Source organism: Natator depressus, chromosome 1, assembly GCF_965152275.1.
Source record: "Natator depressus isolate rNatDep1 chromosome 1, rNatDep2.hap1, whole genome shotgun sequence".
Taxonomy (NCBI): domain Eukaryota; kingdom Metazoa; phylum Chordata; order Testudines; family Cheloniidae; genus Natator; species Natator depressus.
In genome coordinates, this window is record NC_134234.1 from 341,803,171 (window position 1) to 341,816,208 (window position 13,038).

The 13,038-nt window shown below is 43.3% G+C and overlaps 1 protein-coding gene across 1 annotated transcript in view; it reads left to right on the forward strand.

The window, feature by feature from the left end:
* TASOR2 (transcription activation suppressor family member 2) overlaps positions 1–13,038 on the forward strand; it is a 73,130-nt gene that overhangs the window by 10,559 nt on the left and 49,533 nt on the right. The window contains exons 2-3 of the mRNA XM_074942717.1: positions 7,985–8,130; positions 12,190–12,285. Coding sequence (XP_074798818.1) covers positions 7,985–8,130; positions 12,190–12,285 — 242 coding nt within the window. The remainder of the gene's footprint in view (positions 1–7,984; positions 8,131–12,189; positions 12,286–13,038) is intronic.

The window sequence follows — 13,038 nt, forward strand, 5'->3', positions numbered from 1 at the left end:
TCAGTCCGGAGCCCCCTCCTGCACCCTGAACTCCTCATTTCTGGCCCCGCCCCAGAGCCCTCACCCCCTCCCACACCCCAACCCCCAATTTCGTGAACGTTCATGGGCCACCATATAATTTCCATACCCAGATGTGGCGCTCGGGCCAAAAACTTTGCCCACCCCGGGCTGAGGTTCAGCATTCCTCTGGCTCTTATTTTACTTAAAAGACAGATCATGTTGCAGAGGAATGGTGGGAGGGTCCCAATAATTGTGAGGGGTTTTATTTGGAAGTAGGGCAAGAAAGAGGGGATTGAATCTTCAAGCCATGAAGGGGCCCATGATGTTTTTTAGCAGATTAACCCAATTACATTTCTGAAGTTAGCCGGGAAAAGTCATTCATGGCAGATGCTGTCATCAGTCGTGTAATGCGGTGAGACCAGACATGGGTAAAGCCTGCAGTTCATCCTCTTACCATCAGCCCCTTCTCCAACCAAAGACACGACCGTACACAAGGCCCAGTTGTTCTCTGGTGAACCTTCGGAGACGATCTGTTACGCAAAGAAAAGCCAAAACATCAGGCTGTAGCCACTTGCAGGGCCCAATCCAGCCCCCTTTGACGGAAGTAGAAAGACGGCCACTGATTTCAGTGGGAGTTGGCGCAGACCTTAGGGCACTGAAGGACTTGCTGGGCACGCCCAATAGTCTCCTGCTGTCATTGCTAGGAGTCTGAGGACTGCTTTTTGTGTCAGTATAACTGTCGGTTAGCAGGGTGAATCTTGTTTGCTGGTACAGTTAAAGCAGTACAACCGCTCAGTGTGGCTGCAGTTATATATAAGTGGGTTTTACGTTATTAGCTCTGGTCTTCGCTTAATATTTAGATTGACATAGGTACGTCGGTCAGGGGTGTGAGGGCTGTAACTGAGCCGACCTAACCCGCCCCCCAGTAGATGCAGCTAGGTCAACAGAAGAACGGTACCGTCACTCAGGGAGAGGGCGTTCCTATAGCAACGGAAAACCTCTTCCATCAGTGTAGGTTGTGGGGTGATGCTGGCATGGCTCCCAGCCCCCCAGATCCCTTCCCTTTGAAAACTGCCCCCACCTCCTGAAAACTGCCCCCAAATCCTGCCCCCCTGTAAAAATTTCCCCCTTCCTCCCGAAACACTCCTGCCAGTCTCCGTCGCTAGGGGCATGCACCGCTGCCCCCTCTCCCAGTGCTTAGCTTTGCCGGTGTCACCTGCTCACCCAGGATTGCTGCCCACAGACAGGCCAGGCTACTTGGAGAGAGGTAACCACCCTCGGGTGGACCTGAGTGGGAGGGGGAGCGGCCTCCGGGGAGTGAGCCAGGCCTGCAGTTGAGGGGAAGGGGAAGCCCCCCAATGCTGCCTCATCTCCTCCAGTCTCACCCTTCTCCTTCCTTCAGTGCTCTCATAACCAGCCTCCCTCAATGTCCCCTGCCCCCTCAGCCCTACCCCCAAATCCCAGGCTCCACCCACACTCTCAGTCCTGAGCCCCTCGGCCCTACTCCCAACCCCCCTGGCTCCCATCTCCCCCAAACTCAGCCCCCTTGTGCCCCCAACCCTACCTTATCCATCCTATCTTCCCTCACCCACACCTTTCAACTCTACCCCAAACCCCCTAGTCCCCATGCCTCCACACCCAAACCACTTAGCCCCCCATGTGCCCTACTCCCAGTCTCCAGGCCCTCCTCAACCATAGCCTCCCCCACCCTAGGACCCCATCTCCCCCCCACACACACACCCCAACTACCTCTAACACCCTTCTTCTTATGCCCACCCAGCCCCACATACCTATCTTCCCAACCCTCTTTCAGACCTCGTTCCCTCAATTTCTTTCCCCCGTCCCCATCTCGTCCAATGAACCCCTACGTCCAGTCCCCAGCCCCAAACAGATCCCAATTCATTGGCATTGGAAGCCATCTTCCCAGTCTTCTCTCACACACAGTCCCAATCCCGCCTCTGCCCCGTTTTACAGATGGGAAACTGAGGCCCAGGTTGACTTTTGCTTGGCCAATGTCACTCCGGAAGGTTGTGGCAGAGCTGGGGACCTTCCTATCGGAAGGAAGAGCACAAATGTTCTCTGCGGCTAGAACTTTTATGGCTTTGTGGCATTTCTGTGCCTTGTTTAGTTTGAGAGAGCTGGACCTATGCAGGTGCTCAGAGAATAGAGCTAAACCTCCCCCACTTGCCCCCTTCTCCTCTTGCCATTTGCCCACCGCTCTTTCAGGATTCACACACACACACACGAGAGAGAAAGTCCAGTCGGGAGTAGCAGAGAGTGCACACACACTCCTACCCCACAGATCCAACACGGGGAAGCACAGAGTCCCATGGGAGTCTGGGGTTGAGCATTGTGGGAGACCATTTAGAAAGCTACATTCCTGAAGATTAACCCCTCAGTTGATTGTTGCCCCTCAGATTCTCTTCCACCGCCCCCCAAGCTCTTTATGGGGTCTCTGGGCCCAGTTGAGCCCCCAGCTCTTCCAAAGCACTGTACAAGGCTTCTCACCCCTAATGGGCTTATCTTCACTAGACTTGTGGTGAAATACAAATGGCTGCATTTCCCCCTGTGAATTTCAGTATTGAGTCCCGTAGGCTTATGCCAACAACCCCCTCTTTCATGCCCACCACCTCTGTTGATTAGGTTCTGAGAATTATAGGAGCTTCCTGTAAGTGGCTACCGCTGGTCCTGAAATCAGGTGTAAATCAGAAGTGTTTAAATGAGAATTAGTGAAAAAGCGAGAAATATAACTACAAATGTGGCATTCAAAAGTGATTGTTTTACAGGCAGACAGAGAAATGTCATCGAGTTGAGTGTAAGGCCTACCTTCCCTCAGCCAATAATACATGAGTATCTGACACTTTAATAGTGCTTTCTATTCCAAAGGATCCCAAGGCATTAGACAAACACAGGTCCCAGTACTGTAATTGGATCCATGCAAGCAGACTCTTAGACGCGTGTGGAGTTTCACTGAAGCGCTCCAACACCCCAATCTTACAAACACATAGGTGAGTAACTCTTGTGAGTAGAATCGTAGGACTGGAAGGAACCTCGAGAGGTCATCTAGGCCAGTCCCTGCACTTGTGGCTGGACTAAATATTAACTGGACTATCCCTGACAGGTGTTTGTCTAACCTGCTCTTAAAAATCTCCAGTGACAGAGATTCCACAACCTCCCTGGTCAATTTATTCCAGTGCTTAACCACCCTGACAGTTAGGAAGCTTTCCCTAATGTCCAACCTGAACTGCCCTTGCTGCAAGTTAAGCCCACTGCTTCTTGTCCTATCCTCAGAGGTTAAGGAGAACAATTTGTCTCCCTCCTCCTTGTAACAACTTTTTATGGACTTGAAAACTGTTCTCATGTCCCCCCTCAGTCTTCTCTTCTCCAGACTGAAAAAACTGGGTTTGTTTAATCGTCCCTCATAGGCCATGTTCTCTAGAACTTGAATCATTTGCGTTGCTCTCCTCTGGACTTTCTCCAGTTTGTCCATATCTTTCCTCAAATGTGGTGCCCAGAACTGGACACAATACTCCGGTTGAGGCTTAATCAGCACGGAGTAGAGCAGAAGAATTACTTCTCATGTCTTGCTTACAATACTCCTGCTCATACATCCCAGAAAGATGTTTGCTTTTTTTGTAACAGTGTTACACTGTTGACACATATTTAGCTTGTGATCTACTATGACCCCTCGATCCCTTTCCTCAATTCTCCTTCTTAGGCAGTCATTTCCCATTTTGCGTGGGTAGAATTGATTGTTCTTTCCTAAGTGGAGTTCTTTGCATTTGTCCTAATTGAATTTCTTCCTGTTTACTTCAGACCATTTCTTCAGTTTGTCCAGATCATTTTGAATTTTAATTCTGTCCTTCAAAGCGCTTGCAACCCCTCCCAGTGTGGTATCATCTGCATACTTTATAAGTGTACTTTCTATGCCATTATCTAAATCAGCGGTTGGCAACCTTTGGCACGCAGCCTGTCAGGGTAAAGCCACTGGCAGGCCGGGCCAGTTTGTTTATCTGGAGGGTCCAGAGGCATGGAGCCCCGCAGCTCCCACTGGCTGCAGTTTGCCATTCCTGGCCAATGGGAGCTGCGGGAAGTGGCGCGGGCCGAAGGAAGTGCTAGCCACTGCTTTAGTCAGTGGCTTTATCTTGACTGACCGGGTGTCAAAGGTTGCTGACCTCTGATCTAAATCATTGATGAAGATATTGAACAGAACCGGGCCCAGAACTGATTCCTACAGGACCCCACTCGATATGCCTTTCCAGCTTGACTGTGAATCACTGATAACTATTCTCTGGGAATGGTTTTCCAACCAGTTACATATCCATCTTACAGTAGCTCCATCTAGGCTGTATTTCCCTAGTTTATGAGACAGTCATAAACTGTCAGACAGTATCAAAAGCCTTACTAAACTCAAGATATACCACATCTACCACTTCCCCTCGCCCCAGGCTTGTTACCCTGTCAAAGAAAGCTATTAGGTTGGTTTGACATGATTTGTTCTTGACAAATCTGTGCTGACTGTTACTTATCACATTATTATCTTCTAGGTTTCTTCACATTGATTGCTTAATTATTTGCTCCATTATCTTTCAGGCACTGAAGTTAAGATGACTGATCTGTAATTCCCCAGGTTGTCTTTATTCCCATTTTTATAGATGGGCACTATATTTGCCCTTTTCCCGTCCTCTGGAATCTCACCCATCTTCCATGACTTTTCGAAGATAATCGCTAATGGCTCAGATGTCTCCTCAGTCACCTCCTTGAGTATTCTAGGATGTATTTCATCAGGCCCTGGTGATTTGAAAACATCTAACTTGTCTAAGTAATTTTTAACTTGTTCTTTCCATATTTTAGCCTCTGATCCTATCTTCTGTTAACTGGCATTCATTAAGCTAGATGTTCAATTGCTACTAAATTTGTTGGTGAAAATTGAAACAAAAAAGTAATTTAGCACTTCTGCCATTTCTACATTTTCTGTTATTGTTTTCCTTCTCTCATTGAGTAATGGGCATACCCTGTCCTTGGTCCTCCTCTTGCTTGTAATGTATTTGTAGAATGTTTTCTTGTTACTCTTTGTGTCTCTAGCTGGTTTAATCTTGTTTTGTGCCTTGGCCCCATTCAAATCACAGGGACTACCTGTGTGAGTAAAGTGATTTATGAGCTTACGTATTTGAAGAACCGGGCCTTTATTACTTCCTTCACCAATGAAATTCAGCCATCACTGAGGTGGAATGTAAAAGCGTACAGCAGCACTCTCATAAAATTTGTGACAGGAAGGGAAGAAAGCTAGTGTATTTCCATTGAAACCGTTGAGGTAATTTTATTCTACCTATATAAAATTCCTCATCTGATTTACAGGAATAAGTCTGACCTCCCATGTTATCTTCTTAATATCTTCAAGATGTGAGCGGGAAAGTTACAGACAAAGAAAAATAAGAGGGGTCAGGAAAAAGCAAACTAATATATTCCGTTTAATCATCATTAGGTTCAATAAGAGAAAATAGATTAATATCTTTCAGATGTTTTTCTTTAAGCTGTTTATATTTTTCATCTTTGTGTGTTTAGGAAAAATAGTTCTGCTTCTTACTTTTTTACTTCTACTTTTTAAATAATAATCCCAACAGATTTCAGAGTAACAGCCGTGTTAGTCTGTATTCACAAAAAGAAAAGGAGTACTTGTGGCACCTTAGAGACTAACCAATTTATTTGAGCATAAGCTTTCGTGAGCTACAGCTCACTTCATCGTATGCATCCGATGAAGTGAGCTGTAGCTCACAAAAGCTTGTGCTCAAATAAATTTGTTAGTCTCTAAGGTGCCACAAGTACTCCTTTTCTAATCCCAACAGAGTGATTAGTACAATACAGGATAGATAAAGGGCAAATGTGAACAGGGAAAAAAGAGGTAACTTTTCCACAGGAAGGTTAAAAGAGAAAAGGCACTTTCGAATAATTAATTTCCATAATTATAACCTGATATCCATTCTTGTCTGTCCTCTAAATGCATTTATTACAACAATTATTTAAATCTGGTTTTCCACTGATGTAATTGCCTTTCTTCATATGTTTCATTTAACCCACATAAAACTAGAATTTATCTCCCTTTATTGTTGCAAATCATATGCTGCAGAAATGCAAAATCAGATAACTCTGAGGCTATAGGCAACATTGCCTATGTTAAATAAATTAAAAGCTTGCCAGTTTGGGAGTGTTGGCCTATTATTTTCCTTATGTTAGATCTTTTTGGTTCTGAGTAATTGACAGGGATAATGGGATTTGAGGACTAGGGACGTTTTTTATTGTAAAGAAGCAAAAAAGAAAAACCTTCAAACTCACTTGAAAAAACCTGAGATCATAAAAGTGAAAAATGTGGTGTGAGAGAGATTAATGATCTCTTACTTAGTCATAACTATGATGAAGATATTACTTTTGACGTGAGATCTAACCCCTTGCCTTTACAGGTCTCCTGGTATCTTTCTTAAAGCACCACTATCCACTGAAAAATTACTCTCTAAATGGCATTGTGAGCTTCCATATTTATTGTCGTTCAGTGACTTCAGGCTCATGTTCTATTTTAAGTTCACAAGTTACAAAAACATCTTTTGTAATTTGTCTTTACTGAAAACTAAACCTGTGAACTGAAGCTTCCGGCTTGTGCACCCTCACCTGTAGTAAAGATTTGTGAAGTCTAAGAACCTTAATTCAGGATTTCCTGTATTTTAAGTGTTTGTGTTTTCTCTGAATAGATTTTAGCAACTATAGCTCTATAGTAACACACTGTTTGTTTTTCCCTAGTCAAATATATTTACATATAGTTTGGGATCTGTTATGGCATGAATCACCAGTTGCTACTGTTACACGTGGGTTTACAAATGCCTTTTCTTAGAATGTGAGCAGTATGCGGTCTGAACACTGTATTGATGTCAGGTTTCAGAGTAGCAGCCGTGTTAGTCTGTATTTGTGTTAGTTTTGTGGCTGACTGGCTGTTTACCACAGCTCTTTTGAGGGAGCTGTGGTAAACCATGAGTTTTTCTGCTTTAATCATTCTCTCTAACTATTCTTACTGCTGAAGAGTGGCTTCCTGGAAATGGGCATTGGTGTTTGGCCTGACATTTCTTAACGAGGGATTGGGATTGCCTGCATGTGGTTAGTGACCTTTGTTCAATGACTGGTGTATATAGTGTAAATAAACAAATTACACAGAGAAAATCCTTGACTCCACATCATTGATTTCTCCTCCAAGACAAAGCCAACTCCCAAAGTCCCAACCTCTGCTACTGCTCAGCAGAGGGACAACAGATCTAAGATGATATTTGTAATATTATGATCAAATCTGGCATTATTAGGAATCACAAACATAATTTGCTGTAAGGTCTCATTTGTCCCTATTATTTAAATGTTATTCTCTTTGGTTTTGCATTTATATCATTTACAAACAAAACAAAACAGGGCTGTGAAAAGGAATTTGAAGGTGTGCCTGCTCTGAATAAAATAAGGCTTCCTCAGCGTCCTGTCTCTTTAGAGGGGGTTGAGAGAAGGGGTCCTGTGAGAAAAGTGTGGGAACTGAACTCAGTAGTTATTAGAGGTTATTAATGAAGCTAGAGGAGAACAGTGAACTCTTATTCTTCCTGTTTGATAGTAGTTTAAACTGCAGCTATAAAGTATTGTAGGTTACATGAATTTGAGGGTAGTTGCTACCAAGAGCCTTCCCAATTCAAATAGAGAGATTGATATACAAGTCCTACGTAGAACTGAGTTACAGGCACCAGGGAAATGAGGTGAGACCTTTCTTCCCTATGTCCTCAATTTTATTTTACATTTTTAATTGTAATTTAATGTCAGGGTTTGTTGAATTATCAATAAGTTTAGCAATTTTTGTTGTTGTTTTTGCTCAGCTGCTACCAAAATCAGAAGAGACTCTCATGGTTATCTGTGTACACACACTGTCTTCTTGAATATTTTCACTTCTTTATTGTTTTACTTACAGCTTTTCACCAAATGCCAGTGGATTCAAGTTCCCTTTACCAGTCAGCAGTTTCGGTGCTGCATAACTCATATTTGGATTCCACATCTCGGAATGGCTTTCAGTACAGTCGAGTGACTTTGGTGAATAATGATGTATTTTTAAAGGAGGTATGTTTCGTGGGCGAGGGGTTTAGTTAAAGGTTTTGCAAAGGAGGGAATTTCTTCCATGTCTTCCAGGTTTCTGTTATGTTCCATTGTTTTTTTTGCCTGCCATTTGTGGCAGATGTTTTGATTCTTTCGTTTCCAGAGTTCAGTTAATTTATACGTCCCATTGTGACCTTTGCCCAATTTACAATTCGTGAATGAGTCGAGCATTTTCTTTCTTTTCTCTTCTTGACCCTTCTGCTCCCTACCCCACTCCTTCCTTTGACTGTGGAATAAAGGCTGCAAAACCTGCAGCTGCAGGGCCTCCTCTACAAGTCATGGGGGGCCCTCACGCCCGGTTGAAATGCTAATGCGATGCTTATGCTCGAGGGCTTTTCACATGGAGCATGAGCTGCTTCATGCTGACTTGAGCCCCAAGTTAAATCAGGATATCTCTCCTTTTATCGTGGCCCTGGCTGGGACATGTCAGGTCCTCCATCTACCTGTGACCAGGATAGCTCCCTATGCTCTTCCCTTAACTCCTCTTGCAAACATTCATGTGTAACGCCGACAGACCCCAGTTGTCGGCGGGCGGGATCAAACCAGGGGACCTCTGGAGCTTAGTGCATGAGCTTCTACCGCATGAGCTAAAAGCCAACTGACTTCTTAGCTAAGGCTGTAGAGCAGACTCATTTAACTCTCTCTCTAAGTGGTCTCGGTACCACTAGATGGGACAGAACACCGCACCCAGGAGGTGTGTGGGTTACACATGCACAAGACTGAACCACATCATGCCCTTTCTACAGCAGGGGTGAAACCATTTTAAAAATATTTATTTAAAGAGGGCTTTCCAGTACCATCTTCATTTGTATTGTGCTTGAGGCTGTATTCTTTGAAGACTGCAAATGACTCTTCGAGCCCCCAGGAACCAGTGCTTCTGTTGTCATTAACTAAAAATAGAGCTGAAATCGTAGTCAACGTGTCACAGGGCAGGGTTCACCTCACCCTGGATTCCTCTCTGCAAGCAGTCCTCATGTATGCCAGTGGCAAGTTCAACACCCAGTGCTTTATTTACAGTAGACAAGTCCTTGTCCCTCCACAACATAAAACTTTTACATTTCCTCTAGGCAGGGGGGTGGGAGGTGGAGGGGAAGAGGGAGGGAAGAGATCTCACCTCCCTGAGATCCTGGGCTTCACTGGCCCTTCCTTCCTGTGTATCCCTCCCTGCTCTTTCCTCTTCCTAAAAGAAAAGGAGTACTTGTGGCACCTTAGAGACTAACCAATTTATTTGAGCATAAGCTTTCATGAGCTACAGCTCACTTCATCGGGTGCATGCTGTGGAAAGTGTAGAAGATCTGAACCTTTCCTCTTCCTGTCTCTCTTTTAACTGTCCTCAGCTGAGCAGCTGACTCGCCTTGTTAACTGGTTAAACATCCAGTCCTTAACCAATTATCTCCTCAATTGGACTTGCATGGGGACGATTGCCAAATCAGCCTTAGGCCACTCTGACTCTTTCACACTGCATTACAGTGGCACAGTTACACTGTAGAGTGTAGAGATTTCCTATATCTGTGGAAGGGGTTTTCCATTGATGTAGGTAATCCAAGGCTCTGAGAGGCCTGCTCTACACCTAAATCTTAAGTCAACCTGGCCACATGGCTCAGGGTTGTGAAAAATTTCTGTTTGCCAGAAGCTGGGAATGAGCGACAGGGGATGGATCACTTGATGATCACCTGTTCTATTCTGGGGCACCTGGCATTGGCCACTGACGGAAGACAGGATACTGGGCTAGATGGACCTTTGGACTGACCCAGTAGGGCCATTCTTATGTTCTTATGCCCTCTGTGAGATAGTTAGATCGACCTAACCCCCACTGTAGGCACAGGTAGGTCGCCGGCAGAATTCTTTTGTCAACCTAATAACAGTTTATTTTTTTAGATAATATTATTATTTATATTATTGTAGCCCGGGAATCCTAGTCATGGACTCCTAAACTAGAAATCAATTCATTTGCTATTTAACAATAATTTAGCAAACATTTACGTTTGTTTTAAAATCCGATCAGACCGTCTTCAATGCTGCAGTCACACTTGGGCGTAAGTACAAAAAATGAAAGTGTGATATTCAGCCTACTGCTTTTCTAACTTGCAGTCTCATCTTAAATCTTTTCTCTCCTCCCACAATTTTTAGGGAGATTTCATAAATCAATTCCATGAGATAAGAAAAGCGATTTGAAAAAATTAGCTCCCTGCCTGCTCACTTAGGCTCTTGTGACATTTTCTGTAGCGTGGAGCTCAGTTAAAAGCATCCTGTGCTGGAGTTATACAAGTACTAAATCCCTGGAAAAAAGTTTTAAAAGAATCAAACTATAAACCCCCATAATTGCATTTGGCCAGCAGAAAGGGCAGAATGGAATGCTGAGCAAGTCCCTTTGTGCATCTGGACCGAGGTTCTCACAAGCCTTGACAAACACACTCCCCTGCTTTCTAGTGGGGGAGTCAAACTACGCTTTCAAATGAAGTTTTAGCTCATACGCCAGTGAAGAAATCCTTCCAAATGTAAACAGATGAGACAGTGGTAAAAAACAACTGTTCCTTTCCTCCTCCTACTGATACCACCAATAGTAGTGCAGCCCGCAGGAGATTTTGAGAAAATTGCTGGAGTAGGCATAGTCATGCTTGTCTGTCAAAGCCACTGTCTCATAGTTTCACCCTTTCAAAGCGCTGTCAGTCTGGAACATCAGGGGCACTTCAACAATCCCCTGGATTTCCCTTCAAACCCTGTGCACACTTTGAGCACTAACAAGTGGGGTAGATCAGCTGGCCTGCTGCATGATTCGTCAATGATTGCATGTCCAGGGAGCAAGTCATGAAAGAAATTTTAATACTGGATACAAAACCTTCACATCATTTCTGTAAAGAGGGGCAAGAATGAAGAATTCTTTTTGTGTGTGGTTTGTTTAGACCCGGTAAATGTTTTAGTTTAAGCAGGTCAGTTTGAATTCTGTCACCATTTTAAATATATTTTATGCCCTAGAAAGGGAGTGTGTTTAGAGCAGAGGACTGGAACCAAGACTCCTAGGCTATACAGTATTCCAACTTCCCTGTGCATCAGTTTCCCCTTCTGTGAAATGGATATAACATATGCCGACATCACATGGAAGTTGCAAGGGTAAAAAGTGTACTGCTGCAATTCTTTTAATAATAATAAAAATGACCTCAAGCAATTAACAGACTATGGTGAAGAGATGAACAAATAATACAAATACACTGCTGCTGGGTCTTGCTCACATGCTCAGCGTCTAACTGATCATCATATTTGGGGCTGGGAAGGAATTTTCCCCTCAGTCAGATTGGCAGAAACCGAGGGGGCTTTTTGCCTTCCTCTGCAGCATGGGGATCGGGTCACTTGCAGGTTTAAACTAGTGTAAATGGTGGATTCTCTTTAACTTTAAGTCTTTAAATCATGATTTGATGACTTCAGTAACTCAGCCAGAGGTTATGGGTCTATTAAAGGGATGGGTGGGAAAAGTTCTGTGGCCTTCAGTGTGCAAGAACAGGAGGTCAGACTAGATGATCATGATGGGCCCTTCCGGCTTTAAAGTCTATGAGTCTATAAATACTTGTGTTGAAAGGCTTTTTAGGCATTCCATGATCCGTGTTTCTCCTGCACCAGCAGTTGTTTATCTTACTAGCATCTAAACAGTGCAGGTAGATGTTTCTTTACGTTGCTTTGGGAGTTAGTGAGGTCACTGATATTTGTAGGGAAATCACAGACCCTGAACTTGGGTCTTGCCACATAAATAAAGGAGGAACTAATTATTAACTACCATATTTTGATTTATAAAATATAATTATTAATACATATTAAGTATGTATGCTTTCAAGACCGTAAGACCTTAAATGCTTTTTGAAATGAAAGAAAAAAGCATTTTAGTTACCTTTAGTTAATGTTTGTAGAGCACTTTAAGATCTTTAAATGAAGTGTGCTATATAACTGCATAATAATCCCTGTATCACAATATTAATGTGGGTCTAGTACTTGGAATATATAAAAGAAGCAGCCTTTTTGTGTCTTCTGCAGTACAAAACTTTTACCCAGGAAAAGGAAGCGAGTGGCTATACCAAGGAGGAACTTGATGAGACCTATGCATTTCTTCTGTTTGATAGTGAAAGCGAGGTAAAGTGGAAAAGTTATTCAGCATAAGATATTGAGATGCTGCATCTTTGAATACTTTCATTTTCAATGAGGCTCCTCCCCAAGGAAGTCCATCAGAATTATTCTTAAATGGTTTAGTTTCTCTTTGTAATCTGCACTGCCTCTTCATGGTGATCATTGCTGTATAAATAAGCCAGAGGAGAATTTCTCTGATAAAAAGGATCTGACAGTGACTCTGATCTTTTTTAAAAAAGTCTGTTGTTGTTGTCTGAGTGCTGACAGACTGTGCAAACAGAGGGAAAGGCATTTTCCCTCCCCTGGTGAATTTATAGTCCAGTGCAGACATGAGCAAAACAGCTCAGATATATTTATAATGAAAAAGAACCTCAGTGCCAGAAGACAGCAGTTTACAAGCATCCTTTTGAAGAAACTCTGTAGGTTGTGGAAGTAAAATGCTAGAATATTAAGAAAGTGCAAGACATCAGCCTTCTGTCTGCCAAGACTTTTCTGAGGGGGTGGAATTTTCCAAAAACTTCCAAAGCACTGTGTGTTGCATGAATATAAAATGTTCATTAAATGTCATAGCCAGACCTGATAAATGGCTCTCAGCATTTAGGGCCATCTTTCCACTGACTTCAATGAACGTTGGATCTGTCCGTAATTATATTCAGATCATAAGTGTCTTGTGGATGTGAAAATAATTAACTTTTTGGCAATACTTAAATACATTTATTAACTGAAAGTATGTTTGCTAAGTGTTGTAATAGTGACAGG